We start from the raw sequence: 22793 nt of genomic DNA, 5'->3' as shown, positions 1-22793 counted from the left end.
CAGGACACTTGCAATTTAACTAGATAAAAGATGACTACGGCTTTCTTAAATGCACACAGAAGTGGGGAGATTATCTTCAAGAGTGCACATCAAGCCAGCATTTAAAATACAGTAAAACAACTTTCACAAAAGCTATGAACATGTTACTTCACTCAGAATTTGGTTTCTATCATCCTATTCATTCTCTGTTCACAATGAACAGATCAGTCCCAATTAACAATATCTATCCATGGGGTTCTCCAGGCAAGAATACTGGAGTGGACTGCCATTTCCTTCTCCAAGGGATCCTCCCAACCCAGGGATTGAACCTGGGTCTCCTGCATTGTGGGTAGATTCTTTACCGTCTGAGCTACCAGGGAAGCCCAGATAGGAACCAAAAGTCACGACCAAACCTAGCCCAACTAAAGGTCATCTTTTTAACCAAACACTGTGTTATCTGTGTGACAGAGAAAGAAAGTGTAGAAATTTTTAAATAACCACTGAGTTCTGATATAAAAGTTGAAAATCAGGCAGAAGCAAATGAATGAAATATTCCAGGGCAAAACCAACTCAGAGCTATTACAAAGACAAGTTATTAACAAACGTTATTTATTAATAGTGTGAAGTCATTCAATTAGATTACTTTTCTCACAATTCCTACTATAATGAATAACAGGAAAATAGGGTGGGGATTTTGTGAGTTGCATTTTCATTGCTTAGGCCGGGAGAACAAGTACACAAAAGTTTAGCAAAGGACAACCTGGGGAGGAATGTCAAAGACAGCAGCAGCCTGAAAAAGGACTGCTTACCCAACTATTAGAGGTGAATGAGTGCACAGGCCAACTCTGTCTATTTCACAATTTTGCCAGGGTCAGCCTTGTCCAACTAAGAAAAGAAAACAGCTAACACTTAAGCATTTACTATATGCCAGATACTGTTCTAAGTACCATACATATTATTAACTAATCCTCAGAACTCTATCAAACAAGCCCTACTGTTAATATAATCTCCCATTTTAAAGACTGGAAACAGGAAAACGAAAGCTGAATAACTTGCCGGAAGTGACAAAGCTGCTGTGCGGCAGAGCCAGGATTTGAACTTGGGCATTCTGACTCCAAGTCTCTACCAAACAGACAAAGTAATAAGGATACACTTACACTGCAGCCCACAGTCCCTTATTCCCGTTATCCAGGATGTGGACAACTAATAAACTGTACTGAGTGACTCACTAAACACCTTTCCTAGATAACTAATAACATTATGACAATCTCTAAACAAGCAAACTAAACTTGAAAACACACACTTGGTCAAATTTTACTAGCTTTTTAATTTAATGTTACACAGAATCTTCCCAAAGCTTATCTAGATTGAACTACTGCAAAAATGCCTAAAAAGTTAACTAAGCAAGACATAAAAAGTTATTTCTAAAAACAAGATAACACTAAGTTTTTCATGTAAAACTGAGTGGGGAAAAGAAAAAAAAAAAAAAAAACACCTGATATATACATCATGATTTTCAACTATAAAATGCTTTTTAAGTATTTTTTATTCTGGAGGCAATCCATGGAGAAAATATAAAACTCAGCTTGACTCATCTTAAACCAATACACTAATCCAAACTACTAAAGAAATCAAAGTACCTCAATTAAAAGTACAACAGAAAACCTTCCATTTTCATTGAGACAACTGAAAAAGGGAAAAGTCTCCCCAAATGACAGCCATGTGTGAATTTCACTACCTATCCATGGCCTTGTATTAGACCAAAGAATGACTACCTGTGAGACAGTAAATAAATCATTTTTATTGCTAAGAGCCTTAGTTTCCTCATCTGTGAAAAAATGACTTAAGATGTTCTCCAGGGACTCCCTTGGTGGCACAGTGCTAAGAATCTGCCTGCCAATGCAGGGGACATAGGTTCGACCCCTCATCCGGGAAAATTCCACATGCCACGGAGCAACTAAGCCCACATGCCACAACTACTGAGTCCATGTTCTGGAGTCCGTGAGCCACAACCAATGAGGCCCTGTGCCACAACTCCCAAAGCCCTCACACCGTACAGCCCATGCACCGCAACAAGAGCAGCCCTCGCTGTCTGCAACTAGAGAAAACCCCATGCAGCATTGAAGACCCAGCATTGCCAAAAATAAATAAATACAGCAGAGTGTGTAAACCCTAACTTGCAGAGTCTCACATTCTTCTACGTAGAGACTCACTTTAGGGGGGAGAGATAAAATGGGAGCTTGGGATAGACATATGCACACTACTATATATAAAACAGCTAGCTAATGAGGACCCATTACTCTACAGCACAGGGAACTCTATTCAGGACTCTCTAACGGTATGCTGTGTGCTCAGTCATGTACGACTCTTTGGGACCCCATGGACTGTAGCCCACCAGGCTCCTCTGTCCATGGGATTCTCCGGCAAGAATACTGGAGTGGGTTGCCATTTCCGTCTCCAGGGGATCTTCCCAACCCAGGGATGGAACTGCATCTCTATCTTTAATCTCTAATGGTACATATGGGGAAAGAATCTAAAAAGCAGTGGGCATACGTGTAACTGCCTCCTTTTGCTGTACACCTGGCACCAACACTGAAAATCAACTGCACTCCAATAAAAAGACTCACTCTGAAATCTTACTCATTTTGCAAATAAAAACTTTTAAACTTTTCCCTGCTCCACCTGTGACAAACTTCAACAGTCAAGCCCAAATTTTAAAATATGTACTTAATATTAAGTTAATGATCACTTAATATACCTAAACAGTATCAAAACTCTACTTCTGAAACAAAGCTATATCAATACATCCATACACGACACCATGAATGAATTATTTGTGCCAAATAATAAGTTATCAAATCTTAATGTGACTGAGCTTTGAGATATAACTACCAGTTTATAGGATCATAGGGGATAGAGACTCAAACTGATTCCATGGAGATGCAATCAGTAAATTCCTATAGGTATGTGTATATTAAACTTGTGCTTAGTTGCTCAGTCATGTCTGACTCTCTGTGACCCCATGGACTGCAGCCCGCCAGGCTCCTCTGTCCTGGGGATCCTCCAGGCAAGAATACTGGAGAGGGTTGCCATGCCCTCCTCCAGGGGATCTTCCCAACCCAGGAATCGAACCCAGGTCTCCCACACTGCAAGCGGATTCTTTACCATCTAAGCCACCTGAGGAGCCCATATTAAAACTTAGTGAAACAGATCACCAGTCCAGGTTGGGTGCATGAGACAAGTGCTCGGGCCTGGTGCACTGGGAAGACCCAGAGGGATCGGGTGGAGAGGGAGGTGGGAGGGGGGATCGGGATGGGGAATACATGTAAATCCATGGCTGATTAATGTCAATGTATGATAAAAACCACTACAATACTGTAAAGTAATTGGCCTCCAACTAATAAAAATAAATGAAAAAAATGAAAAAAAAAAAGAAAAAAAAACTTAAATACATGCTAAAAATTAAACACTGAACTGATATTAAGAAGTTATTAAACTTTTACGGTGTGATTAACAGTATAGTATCTATGTTTCTAAAGAAGTACTTCTCTCTTAAGAGACACACGCTGAGTTATTTACAGTATTATGTCTCGAATTTGCTTTAAAATAATCCACTGGGAAGAAGCAAGAAGAATATAAATGAAACAAGACTGGACATGTGTTGCTAACCGGGTGATGGATTTACATGAGAATTCATTCTCCCAGTCTCTCTGTATGTATTTGTTTGAAATTTTTCACAATGAAAAGTTTTTAAAATCTATCAAGAAGGTAACAAATGCTATTACAGACTAAGAATCAAGCCTTTAATTCTAAGACTAGATTGCTAAGACGAGAAAAGGAGCAAGAAGCAGTATATTGTATATTGTTAAGACTGTTACTCAAAACTTGGTCCAGGATCCTGAGATATTCTACAAACTGTAGTCTAGTACAAATTTACTAGTCCATAGAGAAAATGAGTAATTTTACTAGCAATTTTAAAGAATAATTTTATGATTGCTGAAAATACTAGTAAAACATCTGAGCATGTGTTTGAGATGCAATGCTAAAACATTTGAAAAACTTATCTTTTTACAACTCACAGGTATGGTTCATTAAAGAGAGAAAACATATCAAAATATGAACCAGCTTCTTTCATGCTAAACTTGGAGACTCTGAGTACCACATTTCAGAAAACCAAGACAGACTTAAATTGGAGTGACAAAAATCTGTCTTCTCTTAAGAACCCAGGCAAAAATTCTCAACAAAACAGTAGCAAATCAAATCCAACAATGTATAAAAAGAATTCTACATCAGAACTAAGTGGGGTTTATTCCAGATATACAAGCTTAGTTCAATGTTCAAAAATAAATACACATAACACATCATATCAACAGGCTAAAAAAAAAAATCACATGACCACATACATACATGCAGAAAAAGTACTTGACAAAACCCAACATGATTTAAAAAAATCAAACGGCAGATTTCAGGGGAACCTTCTCAATGCAATAAAGAGCATGTACAATAAATCTGCACATCAACTTTATACTTGATAAACTAGAAACTTTTCAGCTAATAGCCATATTAGAGCAAGGTCGTCCCCTCTCACCACTCCTTTTCAATGTCAAACTGGAAATTCCTGTGAGTATTGTAAAATAAGAAAAGAAAATAAAAAGGGTACAGATTGGGAAATAAGACATAAAATTATTTATATTCACAGATGACAGGATTGTCTACAAAGAAAATCCAAAAAAGAATCAACAAAACTACAGCTACTATAGGATTATAACAGGGTTGAAGGATAAAGGTTAAGTCAGTCAGTTGCTTTCCTATATACCAGCAATAAACAAATGGAATTTGAAATTCAAAACACATCACCATTTACATTAGCACCCTCAAAAACGGATTACTTAAAGTCAGAGAACTTAGTATTCTGACTTCTTGACTTACTATACAGCTACACTGGGTTTCCCTGGTGGTTCAGATGGTAAAGAATCCGTCTACAATGCAAGAGACCTGGGTTCAACAATCTCTGGGTTGGGAAGATCCCCTGGAGAAGGGAATGGCAACCCACCCCAGTATTCTTGCCTAGAGAACTCCATGGACAGAGAAGCCTGGCAGGCTACAGTCCATGGGGTCACAGAGTCGGACACGACTAAGCAACTTTCACTTTCATACAGTTACAGTAATCAAAACACTGGTACTGGTGAAAGAATAGCTCAACGGAATAGAATAAAGAACCCAGAAATTGACCCACACATATACAGTCAACTGATATTTGACTTGAATAAGGAAAGGCAATACAATGGAGAAAAAAATCTTTTCAAAAAATTGTGCTGAAACCACTGGACATCCACATGCAAAAACAAAAATAGCTCAGAGACCTCACACCCCTCACAAAAATTGCCTCAAAATGGATCACAGACCAAATGTTAAATTGTTGTTGTTGTTCAGTTGCCCAGGCATATCTGACTCTTTGCAACCCCATGAATCGCAGTACGCCAGGCCTCCCTATCCATCACCAACTGCCGGAGTCTACCCAAACCCATGTCCATTGAGTCGGTGATGCCATCTGACCATCTCATCCTCTGTCGTCCCCTTCTCTTCCTGCCCTCAATCTTTCCCAGCATCAGGGTCTTTTCAAATAAGTCAGCTCTTCAGGTGGCCAAAGTATTGGAGCTTCAGCTTCAACATCAGTCCTTCCAATGAACACCCAGGACTGATCTTTAGGATGGACCAGTTGGATCTCCTTGCAGTCCAAGGAACTCTCAAGAGTCTTCTCCAACACGACAGTTCAAAAGCATCAATTCTTCTGTGCTCAGCTTTCTTTACAGTCCAACTCTCATATCCATACATGACTACTGGAAAAACCATAGCTTTGACTATATAGACCTTTATCGGCAGAGTGATGTCTCTGCTTTTTAATACACCACTTAGGTTTGTTATAGCTATTCTTCCAAGGAGCAAGGGTCTTTTAATTTCGGGGCTGCAGTCACCATCTGCAGTGATTTTGGGGCCCAGGAAAATGAAATCTAACACTTTCCACATTTTCCCCATCTATTTGCCATGAAGTGGTAGGACCAGATGCCATGATCTTAGTTTTTTGAATGCTGAGTTTTAAGCTAGCTTTTTCCTCTCTCCTCTTTCACCTTCATCATGAGGCTCTTAGGTCCTCTTCACTAAATGCAGAGCTATAAAATTCCCAGAAGATAATATGAAAGGAAACCTAGATGACCTTGACTATGCCAATGACTTTTCAGATAAAGACACAATCCATGAAAGATATACTTGATAAACTGGATTTATTAAAATTGAAAATTTCTGCTCTACAAAAGACATGAGCAAGAGAATGACAAGATAAACCAAAAAACAGCAAACAATATTTGCAAAAGACATATCTGATAAAGACTGTTATCTAAACTATAAAGAGCTCTTGAAACTCAATAATCATAAAACACCCTAATTAAAACAAGGGCAAAGACCTGAACAAACACTTCATCAAAGAAGATATATATGGCAAACAAGCATATGAAAAGATAGTCAACGTTATATCTCATTAGAGAATTGCAAATTAAGACTGCAACGAGATACGACTACACAGCTCTTAGAATGACCAAAATTTAGAACACTAACAACAAATGCTAGAAAGGATACAGAGCAACAGGAACTCTCATCCATTGCTGACTGAACGCAAAGTGATACAACCAAGTTAGTAAGAGTTTGGCAATTTCTTTTCTTGTAGCTCAGTCGGTAAAGAAAAGGGAAGTATTATTTTTCCCTCTTTTATGCTCTTTTCCTTTCCACTCTATGGTTGCCTAAGTCACTTACCCTTCCTTAAGTCCTTATCCCCACCCCCCCAAAAAAAAGAAAGAAAAGAAAAAGAATCCACCTGCATTGCAAGAGACGGGGTTTCGAGCCCTGGGTTGGGAAGATCCCCTGGAGAAGGAAATGTCAACCCACTCCAGTATTTTTGCCTGGAAAATCCCATGGACAGAGGACCCTGGTGGGCTACAGTTCATGGGGCCCCAAGGGTCAGACACAACTTAGCGACTAAACCACCACCGGTGTTTCATTGTTGTTTAGTCACTAAGTTGTGTCTGACTCTCTGCAACCCAATGGACTATAGTCCAATAGACTGCTCTGTCCGATTTCCCAGGGAAGAACACTGGAGTGGGTTGCCACATCCTTCTCCAGGGGAGCTTCCCGACCCGGGGAATGGACCCACATTTTCTGCACTGGCACACAGGTCATTTACCTTTGAGCCACCAGGGAAGCCCCTATTCTCGCCACATTGCTGTTGTTCAGTCGCTAAGTCGTGTCCAACTCTTTGCAACCGCACGGACTACAGCAAGCCAGGCTCTCCTGTCCTTCACCATCTCCCAGAGTTTGCTCAAACTCATGTCCACTGAGGCGATGATGCCATCCTATCTTCTCGTCCTTTGTCACCCCCTTCTTCTGCCCTCCGTCTTGCCCAGCATCGGGGTCTTTTCTAACAAGGGGGCTCTCTTACCATATGACTGAGCAATTATGCATCTTGGAATTTGTTCCAAGGAGTTGAAATTATATGTCCATACAAAAACCTGCACATGGATGTTTATAGCAGCTTTATTCATAACTGCCAAAACTTGCAAGCAACCAAAGTTCAGAAGGTGAATGGATAAACTGTAGTACATCCAGACAAGAAAATATTTAGCACTAAAGAAAAATGAACTAACAAGCAATGAAAAAACATGGAGGAACCTTAAAGGCATATTACTAAGTGAAAGAAGCCAGTCTGAAATGGCTATATTCTGTTTGATTCCAAGTACATAATATTCTGGAAAAGGCAAAACTATGGAGATTTTAAAAAAAGATCAGAGGTTGGTGAGAGAGAGGGATGAACAGAGAGAACACAGAGGATTTTTAGGGCAATGAAACTATTCTGTATGACACTATAATGGTGGATATATATACATGTATATATATACATTTGTCAAAACCCATAAAATGTACACACCAAAAGTGAACCTTAATGTAAAGCTATGTACTCTGATTGGTAATTATGCATCACAGTAGACTCATCAACATAACAAATGCACCACTCAGGTGAAGGATGCTGACAATAAAAGAGGTTATGCATGTGTAGAGTGAGGAGTATAAAAACTACTTTCTGCTCAATTCTGTAGTGAACCTAAATTGCTCTAAAAAATATTGTTTTAAAAATCTACTTCTTAACAATGTTTTTAGTCACGAATATCCAGGAAACATTTTCTTAAAAAAAAAAAAAAAAAAAGTCCTCAGAATGACAGGAAGTTTTAAAAACTATGTAACTTTTGGTGTGAACGTATTAATAAAACTGCTCTAAAAAATAAAATCTAGGTTTCCCTGGTAGCCCTGTGGTTCAGAGTCCACCTTGCAATGCAGGAGCCACGGGTTGGATCCCGAGTCTGGAAAGAGACCACATACCTCAGAGCAACTGAGCCCATGCGCCCCCCAACTCTCAGCCCTCGAGCCCTAGAGATCCATCCACAGCAAGGGAAGCCAGCAGAATGAGAAACCTGCACACTGCAACCCGAGAGCAGCCCTCACAAAGCAACCAAAACCCAGTGCAGCCAAAGATAAATAAATAAAATTGTAAAAAAAAAAAAATAAAAAATGAAATCTGAAATACGTTCACACCCATCATTTTAAATTTTAAAAAGATACTGAAATTAGCATGAAGGGCTCCTACTAGCTAAATGTGAATCAACTCAAGCATCCACATAAAAATAGGAAAAGACTTTTGAAGTACTGACTAAAAGAAAACTCCGTAAGTCTCCAAACTAACAAATAAATAATGGAGAAGAAAAGTTCTTCCTTACAACAGAAATCAAATAAATGCAAAATGACTAAACTGGATTAAAAGTTCACCATTTGGCAATCTTCCCACTAGAATCAAAACACGATCACAAGTGAACATTAAAACTAGTGGGTGAAAATTTGAGAATTAACAGGATATTTAAATAGTCTCCAAGTATTTCCCCAAAATCATAACTGGTTATGTTACAAAGCCAGCAGACACCTTAACCAAATCATCAAAGTTAACCACACCAGGAAAAACATCATTTGCCTTTTGTTATATTGTACTAAGAACAAAACTGTGTGGTATTCTTGCCAAAAAGTACATCCTCTGACTACAATCATGAGAAAACATCAGAAATATCGTATGAAGCGACTTTGTACAAAATTGCGTGAGTGTGCTAAGTCACTTCAGTCGTGTCCAGTTCTTTGTGACCCTGTGGACTATAGTCCGTCAAGCTCCTCTGTCCACAGGATTCTCCAGGCAAGGATACTAGAATGGGTTACCATGCCCTCCTCCAGGGGATCTTCCTGACCCAAGGATCAAATATCCGCATCTCTTATGTCTCCGGCATTGGCAGGCGGGTTCTTTACCACTAGTGCCACTTCGGAAGCCCTAACTACAAAATTATTAGTTCTATATTCTTCAAAAGGTGTCATGAAAAACAAGGACTTTATTGTTCCAATTAAAGGAGTTTATAAAAAACATGGCAACAGACTGCAACACATGACCTCAGATTTTCTTTTGTCTTTATAAAAAACATTAACAATTGGCAACATTTAAGTAAGACTTATAGAATCTTATTCTTAAGAATTAATCACACAATGTTAATTTCCTGACTTTGATACCTCTATTGTGGTTACATAGGAGAAAGACTTTTTTTTTTTTTTTTTTTTAGAAAATATACACTGAAATATTTAGAGATTAAAGGATACCAAGCCTGCAATTTACTTTCAGACAGTTCTGGTGGGAAAATATACTTGTATTTATATATGTCCATGTGCATGCATCCTACTCTTTGCGACCCCATGGACTGTAGCGTACCAGGCTCCTCTGTCTATGGGGTTTTCCAGGCAAGAATACTGGAGTGAGTTACCATTTCCTCCTCCAGGGAGTCCTCCTGATCAGTGATCAAACTTACATCTCTTGTCTCCTGCATTGGCAAGCAGAGTCTTTACCACTGAGCCACCTGGGAAGTCCACGAAACAGGTACACAACAGTCCTTTTATATGAGAGCAAATGTGGCCTCCTATATCCCAAATATCTCTCAAGAACTGTCAGCTCTTTCTACCGCTTCCACCAAGTCTTAGTTCATTATTTCTCTCAACTATTCTATTATTTTAACTGGTCTTCCTACCTTCATACTTCACATCTCCACCAAAGTAATCTGTTCAAAAAAAATCTGGTGTTGCTATTCAGCAACTTTAAAAATGTCAACACCCTACTAAAGTTAAAAGTCTTAAAAAGAACATAAAAGATCCTTCCAAACACAAACACGTGTGCGTCAAAAATATCCTGAAGTATTTTCCTTCAGTGATTTACTGCCTTTCACCAAAGCATTATTAAGGGAAAATGTACTGTACTTTACTTTGGGAAGATGAGTTCCATCTCTCGATATTTCACATAGAGAAGAATGTACTGCACTTCTTAGATGTGAGTTCATGTCCCTCTCCACCTGTTACTGAGTCGGGGATTTTGCCAAATCCTTAAGACCCAAGGCTCTTCACCTGAAAAAATTATGATGCCTTATCTGCCTTTACTTGGGGGCTAATAACCAATAATCTCAAGATCTACATTCTATAAATAATATGAACAAATGTCAGTTTGAAGTAACACACCTTCGATTTTACAAGAAGCTTCAGGTCACAGAACACTTATATTTTTTCTCTTCATCTTCAGAACCCTCGGGTACTTTCCAAACCCTCAGGTACAGAATCCCTCAGAGGTACAAGTATCTTCATTTTAATGACAAGAAATCTGTGGCTTCAGGAAAGGTAAAATGAACTAGTCCATGGTTACGAAACTTCAGGAAGTGAAGCCCAAATTCTGACTCCTATTTTCCCTAACTAACACACGACAGCCTTCCAGGGTTACAAAAACATTTTCCCAGAACAAAACATGACTATTAGATTACAAGACGGACTGACTGTATAGTCACTGTGTCTGGCCACTACAAGGCATTGGTACTACCTCCAAACAAGTCCCCAAATCTGAGTTTTTCTCCAGATTACCCTATCATGCCCCTCTTCCAAGCCACCACCAACTCTCACATGGATTACTACATAACCTCCCCACTAATCTTGTTGCTTCTATTCTAACCACCATCCTCGCATAGAAGCCAGATGGATCCCTTAGAAACGTAAACCAGGTTACCACACAAGGTCTTAAACCCTACTCACTAAGAATAAAATTAAAATTCTCCAGTCTTTCTTGCAAATCTTTACATAAAAGCGGATTTTGTTCTGTTCCTTTTACAAGCAAGCTCAGTCTCGCCGTAAGAGTTTTCTAGGAGCAATCTCCTCCGCCTAGAATTCTCTCTCCCTAGATTTTCATACGGCCAGCTCTTGTCATCAAAAACTAGATTTAAATATCACCTACTCAAAAATCTCCCCTCACCACACTGATGTCCTTCTCTACCACATTATCCTACTTTCATTACAGTACTGGCAGAGCGCTCATCACCACCTGGCTTTGGTTGGGGTATCTGGTTGTTTGCTTCTGTCTTTTCCTTGTTTGCTTTCTCTCTTTACTAGAATGTAAATAAAGATTTTAAACTTAATACAACAAACAGCCTCATCATATCCCCTCCCCACACAGAGGCAACCCTTCCTTCTTGCTACCTGTAAAGACGATCTACACTGAAGAGGATCATTTCTCCTTTCTATTCTCCAGCTCCTCAACAATACTAGCTCTAAGGGAAAATGAGGAGTAGGGACTGGAGCAGAATAAGGCACTCACATCCAGGTGTTAGGAGCGATACTCCAACCTCAACCACGTGCTTAAGCCACACTATACCCTGTGCTAGCCCTTATATGTGACATGTAATTGTCGCGTCTCCACCCCTTCACTATATATGGTTGCTTCTGCACACAACGTTCTCCCATCCCACTTGCGTTCTTACCTGCTTGTGTGTGTGTGCAGACGTGTATATATATATATATATATATACACACATACATGCATACACACACACACCTAGAAATCTGTTACTCCTTCTTCAAAGCCTAGCTTAACTGTTTCCACTCCTGTACAACCCTTCTTGATCCAATCATAATCTTGTGCTAATTTAGTCATTTCTTTACCACTTCACAGTACTTTGTTTAGTGGATTAAGGTTTGTTTATAACGACAAAAAAAAAAAAACAAAAAAAAACTCATTTTTATGTCTCTATAAACAGAGTTTGCTATAAAACAGCCACTCACTGATCATTTAGTCAACAAAAAGCAATTCAATATTCTACTGGTATCAAAGGATAGTATTTCAAACAAAGATTAGTTAAAAGTTCTGCAAATTGTTATCATTCCCAAGTTTAAAAACAAACTTTAGTGTCATTAAATACCAAAAAATGAAATTACCCACCCCAATCAGAAAAGGATTTAAAAGTGACTTGTTAAAAGTTACAGAAATGATGTCTTGCCCTCAGAACTCCAATCACAAGGATACTGCTGCAACCCTCACTAGAACTCCGTTTCTCTATCTGCAACGTCAGGATAATTTCTTCAGACACCCAGGGAATGCTGTCTTGCAATAATCAATTTTAGTTGAGAAAAATTATGTTACTAAAGCTAACTGAATTTCAGCAAATGATGCTGGGACTACTAGACAGCCATCTGCAAAAAGAGTAAAGTTGGATCTCTATCTCATACTATATACAAAACTCAGAATTATCAAAGAGCTAAATGTAAGAGCAAAAACTGTAAAATCTGTATAAGAAATGCAAATCTTCTTGACCTTGGATTAGACAATGGCTTCTTAGAGATAACACCAAAAGCATAAATGACAAAAGAAAACAGATAAACTGGACATCAAAATTAAAATCTTTATACTTGAAAGAACGCCACCAAGAAAGTGAAGAGATAATTATGGAATAAGAGAAAGTATTTGCAAACCACTTGCAAATCATCTGACGTCTATCCAGGATATATAAAGAACTCTCACAACCCAACAATAAAAAGACAAATAATCCAATTGAAAAACGGGCAAAGGACTGGAATAAACACTTCTCTAAAGCTACACAAATGCCCAATAAGAACGTGAAAACATACTCAATACCATCAGCCGTTAGAGAAACCCAAGTAAAAACCAGGAGACGCCACTTTAGTCAGATGGCTATAATAAAAGACAGCAAGTACTAGACGAGGGGACGCGACGGAGGCGGTGACCGCGGTAACCAGCGCGAGCTCGCCCGCCAGAAGAATATGAAAAAGCAGGGCGACTCGGTTAAGGGAAAGCGCCGAGATGACGGGCTTTCTGCTGCGCCCGGAAGCAGAGGGACTCGGAGATCATGCAGCAGCAGAAGAAAAAGGCAAACGAGGAGGAGGAGGAACCCAAGTAGCTTTGCGGCTTCGTGTCCAACCCTCTCGCCCTTCGCCCGTGTGCCTGGAGCCAGCCCCACCACGCTCGCGGGTCTCTCCTGTGGGCTCACGGTCCGGCTCCGAGGGCACGCCCTTCGCCCCGCGTCTGCGCGGGTCCCGTCTGTGCTTCCCGCCCCTCAGGTAGCCTCTCTCCCGCTGGGCCTCGCCTGGGGGTGAGGGGGTTACCCCCTCCCAGCGTTTTTTATTCCTGTGGGGCTCACCCCAAAGTATTAAAAGTAGCTTTGTAAAAAAAAAAAAAAAAAGACAACAAGTGTTAATGAGCCTGCAGAGAAATGGAATCCTCATAATGCACTGCTGGAAGAGAACAGTCACAAAGTCCCTCAAAGGTTAAGCACTGAGTCACCATATAACCCAGCAATTCCACTCCTAGGTATATACCCAAGAAAAATGAAAACTTATGTCCACACAAAAGCTTGTACACAATGTTCATAGCAGCATTATTTCATAAAAGCCAAAACATAGAAAAAACCTAAATGTCCCCTCAGATAGATAAATATAAACAAAATGTGATATATACCCATATATGGAATATTCATTATTCAGCCGTAAAAAGGAGTGAAGTACTAATATATGCTACAAGATGGATAAACATTAAAACATCAAGCTAAGTGAACAAAGCCAGACAAAAAAGGTCAGACACAGAAAGTTCCAAAAAACAAAACTTGAATTTACACACATTGACAACTAGTTACATAGCATTTATATTATATTAGGTTTTATAAGTAATCTAGAGATGACTTAGAGTGTATAGAAGGATGTGCATAAACCTACGACCTCGAGAAACCTAAAATACTTGGTTATTTCATATAAGGGAACTGGGTACCCCTGGATTTTGATATTCGAGGGGGATCCTGGAACAAATCCCCCATGGATACTGAGGGACAACCATATTGTATGATTCCTTCATGGCAAATAAATGGGCAGAAAATGGAAACAGTGACAGACTTTATTTTCTTGGGCTTCAAAATCACTGGAGATAGTGACTGCAGCCATGAAATTAAAAGACTCTTGCTCCTTGGAAGAAAAGCCATGACAAACCTAGACCGCGTATTAAAAATCAAAGACATCACTTTGCCAACAAAGGTCTGTATAGTCAAAGCTATGATTTTTCCAGTAGTCATTTATGATGGGAGAGTTGGCCCATAAAAAGGCTGAGCATCGAAGATTAATGCTTTTGAACTGAGGTGCTGGAGAAGACTCTTGAGAGCCCCCTTAGACATCAAGGAGACCAAATCAGTCAATCCTAAAGGAAATCAACTCTGAATATTCACTGGAAGGACTGATGCTGATATTCCAATACTTTGGCCACCTGATACAACCAACTCGTTGGAAAAGACTGATGCTAGGAAAGACTGAGGGTAAGAAGAGAAGGGGACAACAGTGGATGAGACGGTCAGATGGCATCATCGACTCAATGCACATGAGTTTGAACAAACTCTGACGGGGAAATCAGGCATGCTTCAAGTCCACAGGGTTCCAAAGAGTCGGACACGACTGAGTCAACCACCATCAATTTATATAGAACAGGCAAATCCACAGAGAAAGCAGATTTCCAGTTGCCAGGAATTGGAGAAAAGAGAGATAACTGCAAATGAGTACAGGGTCTCTTTGGAGGGTGAGAGAAATGTTCTGAATAGTGGTGATGGTTATATAACTTTGTGAATACACTAAAAACTAATGAATACTTTAAAAGGGTGAATTTTACATTATATGAACTAAACTTCAATTTAAGCTGTTTAAGATTTTTTAAATTTGGACCATTGTTGAAGTCTTTATTGAGTTTGTTACAACACTGTCTGCTTTATGTTTTCGTTTTTTTGCCACAAGGTATGTGGGATCTTATAGTTCCCTGACCAGGGATCGAACCTGGACCCCATGCATTGGAAAGCTAAATCTTAATCTCTGGACCGCCAGGGAATACCCTAAGCTGATATTTTTTAAAATTAAGAAACACCTGGAGATGTGCAACTGATTTCCAACAATGCTATTATCCATTTCAATAGTTTTTACTCATGTAAATTCAGTCCACATAAAAATCTGCCAAACAGTACAAAATAAAAAACCAAAATTGCATTGTGTTGCTTGAGAGGGAGTGGGGGAGTCTGCCTTCAATAAATTACCCATAAAAATAAAGGAAATCAGTGTTTGTTTTCATTACTAAAAAGTTCAATTCATTAGGCACCTGAAAAATTATTAATTTTATGTTCAATTTACCTAACCAAGTCCATTTTAAAATTCAAACTAATGACTCTTGTCAAACCAAAATACCAGAGAGCAAAAAATGCTTACTGATCCAGACTTCTCAAGTGCTGAAACTACTGATGTAATTCTATGAAAGTCCCTTTTACAAATGGAAGTAGCCTAAGTAAAAATGCTTAGTGTTTCTGGAAAGTTAACAGACTAATTTTAGCTTCAATTATGCTAAAAAGGTTTCTGAAGCTTAAAAAAAGTTTTTATGTAAACTAGTTTCTAAAAACCAATCAATTTTAAGGGGAAAAAAAGTATTTTGATGAACTGGAGGAGGAGCACAAGTTTCCATATAGATGCAGTGGATAAATCAAGATGATTTACTGCTAGGAGACTCTATCCACAAACCATCAGGCCTCCCACTCACACACCCAACACAACAGGAACATACACACCTATTTTCCAACTGCATCAGCAACCACCCATGTACCGCATAATTACACATATTATTCTTGGTAAACAAAACTACTATGGACCAGTTTGTTGGTGTTTTTCTTCCAACAGTGTTGACAGGTAGCAGTGAATCACACTCTCCTGAGCCTCACCTGCCTCATGATCAGTGACACATGCGGCCAACAGCTGAGGTTAAAGATGCAGACTGATACTACAGGTGAACTTCCCCTCCCAGGATGCTAAATGCTACCTATCTACTTCCCCGGTGGCTCAGCGGGAAAGACCCCGCCTGCAATGCAGCTGACATAGGTTCAATCCCTGGATCGGGAAGATCTTCTGGAGAAGGAAATGGCAACCCACTCCAGTATTCTTGCCTGAGAAATCTCATGGGCAGAGAAGCCTGGTAGGCTACAGTCCATGGGGTCACAAAAAGTCAGACTCGACTTAGCAACTAAACATCAACAACAATACAGATATGCAACGACTAACCCTTAGTGTCACTGGTGCCAAATTCAAACCCAAGTTAACTGGCCCAGGCTCAAAGATGAAATAAATCACAGGCTTTTTTTTATTTGAATAACACAATGATCATTATTAAAATGTTAAGTATCCTCTATAGAAAGAATTATGCTGATAATGTTGCTTAGTCTCTAAACTGTGTCCAACTTTGTGTGACCTCATGGACTGTAGCCCACCAGGCTCCTCTGTCCATGGGATTCTCCAGGCAAGAATACTGAAGTGGGTTGCCATTTCCTTCTCCAGGGAATCGTCCCAACCCAGGGATAGAACCCACGTCTCCTCATTGGCAGGAGGGGTTGTTTTTTTTTTTTCTTCAAAACCACCACGCCATTTAGATATAAACATACTAGCCAAAAAAAAATTTTTAGAGATTGTCATAGTTTCCAATAGACTGCAGCACGCCAGACTTACCTTGAGTGCTGCAGTCCACGAGGTCGCAAAGAGTCGAACACAGCTGAGTGACTGAACCGATAGTTTCCAGTATTTTGCCTCATAAATCAAAATTCCAGCAACTCCAATACTTAGAGAAGTACAAACTTCATATTCTAGAACATCTCTAAAACCAAAAACACTGTCAGACCATGTATCCATATTTTCAGAGCGTAATATATGGTGCACAGATGTAGGGCTTAGGGTTCATACCCAATTCTCAAAGATCTTAAAAATCTAATTGGGAAGTAGAATAAAAAGATAAACTGAAATCCAGGCCAGCATATTCTAAGGAGGAGAAAAAAAAAGACAAGGAAAACAGTCTCACACAGCAGAGGTGAGAACAGACCTCTTGGGGTTGAAGTAGCCAAAAAGGCTTCTCAAGGCCAGAATAAAGGGAATATCCATGAACACAAGAAGAGTGTTTCAAACAGAAACAAAGGCACAAAGAAAGGCCAAGAGGAGGGATTTCAAAGGAACAACACACAAGTTAGTTTGGCTGGAACTAAAGATTCACAAAGGGAAGAAATAAGAGTTAAGACTGAAGAATGGATCAGGGCCAGATTATAGAGAAACCTGAAAACCACAGGGAGGAGTTAAAACCTTACTTTGCATGTAACAGGGAGTTTCTGTAAGTTTTTATGTTGTCATGTGAGAAGGTGAGTGTTAACATGTGCAAGGTATTATTTACTCAAAGCTTTAGTGAAGCACAAATATTCCAGGTGAAACACATCACCAGGAGAAGCATGTATTCAAAGTCCGGGTACAAGAGCTTATTTTGGGGGAAGGAGGGGAGTGAGCAGCAGTGCGCAAATAATGACACTGACCCAAGTTAAACAAAAAGCTACAGAGGTCTACCTTTGCCATTCCCATTTGTTTCAAGTTTCCACCTATTATAAAAGCAAGGTAAGTATAAAAGCACACGGAACAGCTCTCACTGTATCAATTACACACAGGAGGAAACTTACCTCAAATACCCTACAGCTGGGTCCTGAGTTCCAAACCTATGCTGCCCCTCAGATTTGAAATGTAATATGCCAAAACCTTTATCAGCATACAGAACCGAATCAAGGCCACAAGCTTTAAAATACACTACCATGAAAGAGTTCACCCCACTAACCCAAGCACATTTTAAAAGTAAATAAATGGGTGTCTCAATGCTCCCAAGCATTAATAAAAGGGGTTGAAACAACAACAGAAATAAAATTCCCTCATGACATTCAAATAGGATCCTCCTCAAAGATTAAAATATGCCATTACTGTCCTCTTAGTGCCACTAACAGCCCTATAAAAAAAAAAAAGTTATGAAATTTTAGCATAAGAAGGTGACTGCATATCTTGTCAAGAGCTAAAAATCAAACAGGGAAGCAGGGTTCTAAATTTCTTTATAATTGCCTCATTTAATTAATACTCATAACCAGGAGTAGAGATCCAGCTTTATTTTTCACAAACGTAGTTTAGATGACTTTCCTAAGGCCCCTGGCACAAGCCAAGATCAAAATTCCTCATGGTTTCCCCTGGCTTATGGTTTGAACACTGAGTCATCCATGCTTGATCAAAACATGGGTACCCTTGAGGTCGCACAAGTGATAAAGTCAACTAAAAAAAAGAGACCTCAGATAGAAAAAAAACACTCATTATATAACGTTTCCAAGAGGGAAAGATTTCTCTTCAACTGGATTCCCAAAACATTTTTGTACATTAAATTTATTGACAACAACATAACATCATAAGGGGAACACATAGACCACAATACTTGGGTGGAAGGGGACGGCGTTTAACCTGATACAAGTCTACGGAGTTACGGAATCAATTGACAAACACCAAATTCTCTGCCAGAAGTTTCCAAACACCAGGGTTATCTCAAAGATAAATGGGGTCGGCTCAAACTTCCAGGCTGAACCTCAACTGCAGGCCCCTCGAGCTTAACATGCAAGTATTCATTACGGTCCTTTTGTCTGTGGAATGACCCCATACACCAAGCCACAGCCGAGGGAATAACAAGGTAAGCGTGCATGGAACCATCGTTTATTGCGAGCTAGAGTGCCAGACAATCTTTGCACTAGTTCCACCTTCTCCCCCGCAACCACCACCCCCCGCCCCTCAGCCCACCCCTGTCGGCCCCCACCTTTATTTTGTGAGAAAAAGGGAAACAACGGGAGGCCATCGCGGGAGGCGGAGAGGAAGCCGCCGGGGGCCGGGGGGGGGGGGGGGGGTGCTGAAATACAAGTTTGGGGGGACCGGCACCAACTTGTGGCGACGGACCCAAGTATTGAGGGCCCTATTGCAGAGACCAGCCCGTAGCTGGCAGGAAAAGAAGTTGGGGGTGGGGGTGGAGAATGAGGTGGGGGGGGGGGGGGTGCGGGAATCTGGCGGAAGACAGGCGGCAGGGCAGGCAGCGCGTCCAGGCGGCGGACCGATGGTCGGTAAACAAGCCGGGCGGACCCACACCCTCTCACAGCCCCGGGCCTGTCCCCTCACTAGGAAAGCCCAAGATGGAAGCGCGGCGAGGCCAGCCCGTGCCCCCCTCCCCTCTCCTCGCCGGCGACGCTGCCCCCGGGGGTGGGGTGGTGGTAGATGCAGGGGGGGCGGCCCAGGAGACCCAGCGGCCAGGGTGCTGTGAGGGAGCGAGGGGCCGGCCAGGCCGCGCGGCGGGGCAGCCAGGGGCCTGAGGCAGGGCGCCCTCCCCGGGGGCCCCGGTTACCTGGCGGCGGCTCCTCCTCCAGCTCCTGCTCCTCCTCCCCGTCCGACGCTCGGCGCCCGGCAGCCGCGGCGGCGGCGGCGGCGGCGGCGGCGGCGGCGGCGGCGGCGGCGGCGACTCCCCCCAGAGCAGCCCGCGGCGACGAGCCGAGCCCGGCCCCTCTCCGCCTCCCTCCGCGCCTCCGCCCGCCCCGCTGCTGCCGCCTCCGCCCTCTCCCCACAGTCAGGACATGGTCTCCACGGGCCCGCGCGCGGCTCCCGCAGCCGGAGGCGGGGGCAGAGGGGCGGAGAGCAGGCGCGGAGGCGGGGGGACGCCGAGGGGAGGGGGGAGCGAGGAGGGGGGGCGGCCTCGGACGCAGCGGGCTCTTAATGGCGGCGGTGAGAGGCCCCGGAGCCAAATAAACCCCGCGGGTAGCCGCACAACGTCAAGGCTGGACCCCGCAGCTCGTCGCTCTGTCATTGGCCCCGAGGCCGCCAGCGGCGCAGCCAATGGGCGGCCGCCTCTTTCCAGGCGCGGGAGGCGGGCGGTGGAGAGCTGACGTCACGCAGGCGCCGGACCCGATTGTGAGGCAGCGGCGCGCACCAACCCCCCCCAAGCCCCGCCCACTTTGCGGCGGCCGCCCGCCTCGGGGCTGCGGAAACTCGGCGACGGGAGCGGGACGCAGAGAGGCGACCGTGCGGGATACTGAGACGCAGACGGGGCGACCGGGAGGGGTTCTCCTGGCTGCTTAACTCCTCCTGTCGCCTCTGTGCTCTGACGCGTCAGTAGTCTTAAGTCAACCCCCACGTCTCTCCAAGTGAACTTCTTAGTAACAATTCTGCCATCACTTTTTATTAACACAGTTTCAGATTCTTGATATATAAATGTTTAGGTTGAGGTAATTTAATTTTTATGTAGCTACTTTTTACCACGTCCATTTTTATTCCTGCTACTGACTAAAAAAATGTCACAATCTGAAAGGATAGAGTTGTTTTATTTGGTGGGAATGTTTAGCACTCCGAGCCTGGGAGAGAGCGTCTTAGTTCAGTCATCTGTTCAATCGCTCAGTCCTGTCAGACTCTTCGCGACCCCATGGACTGAAGCATGCCAGGCCTCCCTGTCCATCTCCATCTCCCGGAGTTTACTCAAACTGATGTCCATTGACTTGGTGATGCCATCCAACCATCTCATCCTCTGTCATCCCCTTCTCCTCCTGCCTTCAATCTTTCCCAGCATCAGGGTCTTTTCCAGTGAGTCAGCTCTTCGCATCAGGTGGCCAAAGTATTGGAGTTTCAGCTTCAACATCAGTCCTTCCAATGAACATTCAGGACTGATTTCCTGTAGGGTGGAATAGTTTAATCTCCTTACAGTCCAAGGGACTCTCAAGAGTCTTCTCCAACACCACAGTTCAAAAGCATCAATTTTTCAACACTCAGTTTTCTTTGTGGTTGAACTCTCACATCCATACATGACCACTGGAAAAACCATAGCTTTGACTAGACGGACCTTTGTTGGCAAAGTAATGTCTCTGCTTTTTAGTATGCTGTCTAGGTTGGTCATAACTTTTCTTCTCAGTAACTCTGAAAAAACTGCTCCAAGGAGGCAGGGAGGAAGTCAGGCTATATACAAGTTTGCAGCAAAGGGAGCAGGCAGTCTGAACATCAAAGATCAAGTACCAAGTTAAGGAATTTAGCATTCTATGTACAAGAAAATGCCAGCCCCTGGGCTCCCTGACTTCATTCCTTTCTTGTGTACCTCAGCTGTTTGGGGCCAATCCTGTTTCCTTGTTCACCTTAGGGAGTGGCAGGTGGCTGCTGCTTGCATTCCCCCAGCTCCTCAGCAATCACAGTGGCGGTGGCAGCATCTGCTGGATCTCAGTTTTGGGAGCCCTCTTTCACGTTTGGAAGCCAGAAAAGCTGATGGCTGTGATAATTCTTCCTGATTAACATGGCAGGGGATATTTTCATTTCACCCTGCCTTCCAGGCAGCTATCCATTTATATTTGTGTATGTGTAAATTTATAGTGTGTATCACTCAGGTACATACATATATACATGATGAGAAGGCATGGATTTATATGCCAATTATGTCTCAAAATTAATTTTTAAAAAAAGCCATAGAGAGTTTGCTTCTCGCTGTCTTCTACTTCCTAGCTCTAGTTTGGGGAAAACCTAATTTTCTAATGGCTGCCTTTTCTGTAAGTTGTAAGGAACCCAAGTTCTAAAGAGAATATGTTATATGGTGGTGTTTTGTATATTTCTTTCTATCTTTCTTTCTCTTTTTTTTACTGTTGTTGTTGTTCAGTCACTAAGTTGTGTCCGATTCTGCAACCCCACCCACTGCAGCTCACCAGGCTTCCCTGTCCTTCACTATCTCCTGGAGTTGACTCAAACTCATTTCCATTGAGTCGGTGATGTCATCCAACCATCTCATTCTCTGTCTCCCCCTTCTCCCCCTGACCTCAATCTTTCCCAGAATAAGGGTCTTTTCCAGTGAGGCGGCTCTTCTCGTCAGGTGGCCAGAGTATTGGAGATTCAGATTCAGCATTAGTCCTTCCAATGAATGTTCAGAGTTGATTTCCTTTAGGACTGACTGACCTGATCTCCTTGATGTACAAGGGACTCTCAAGAGTATTTTCCAGCACCACAGTTCGAAAGCATCAATTCTTTGGTGCTCAGTCTTCTTTATGGTCCAACTCTCTCATCCATACAGGAATACTGGAAAAACCATAGCTTTGACTATACGGATCTTTATCGGCAAAGTGATGTCTCTGCTTTTGTAATACACCATCTAGATTTGTCATAGCTTTTCCTCTTTTACTGTAAATGTAGTCAAATAGCCTAAGTCATTTAGTCATTTACTAAAACCCAATGAGTATATCATATTTTTCTGGCTGGAAAAGTGAGTCTCTCAGTCGTGTCCACCTCTTTGCGATCCCATGGACTATAGAGCCCATGGAATTCTCCAGGCCAGAATACCGGAGTGGGTGGCCTTTCCCTTCTCCAGGGGATCTTCCCAACCCAGGGATCGAACCCAGGTCTCCCCCATTTGCTTTTTTCAATGAGACTTCACCTTATGCTTTCTCTCCTTCAGATTGTATTTCAAGAATTTGAATGACCATAAAAACACAGCAAGTCTTTAAAAGTTGTAAACC

The 22793-nt window shown here is 42.0% G+C and overlaps 1 protein-coding gene and 1 pseudogene across 3 annotated transcripts in view; one reads left to right on the top strand and one right to left on the bottom strand.

Annotated features, from left to right (window-relative positions):
- The window catches only part of ZRANB1 (zinc finger RANBP2-type containing 1), a 72488-nt gene extending 52459 nt beyond the window's left edge, over positions 1–20029 (bottom strand). For 2 of the 3 annotated variants that reach the window (XM_043926087.1, XM_043926091.1), the window contains exons 1-2: positions 19664–20029; positions 16942–17086 (exon numbers count right to left, since the gene is read on the bottom strand). In XM_043926087.1, the coding sequence (XP_043782022.1) occupies positions 16942–17024 (83 nt within the window). In that variant the 5' untranslated portion in view covers positions 17025–17086; positions 19664–20029. The remainder of the gene's footprint in view (positions 1–16941; positions 17087–19663) is intronic. The other variant, XM_043926090.1, reaches the window with a different exon arrangement.
- Positions 13165–13331, top strand: LOC122709041 (annotated as a pseudogene).
- Positions 20030–22793: the final 2764 nt, after the last annotated feature.

Source organism: Cervus elaphus, chromosome 15 (genome assembly GCF_910594005.1).
Source record: "Cervus elaphus chromosome 15, mCerEla1.1, whole genome shotgun sequence".
Classification (NCBI taxonomy): domain Eukaryota; kingdom Metazoa; phylum Chordata; class Mammalia; order Artiodactyla; family Cervidae; genus Cervus; species Cervus elaphus.
The sequence above is the reverse complement of the archived record's forward strand: the minus strand, read 5'-3'. Positions and strand labels throughout refer to the sequence as shown.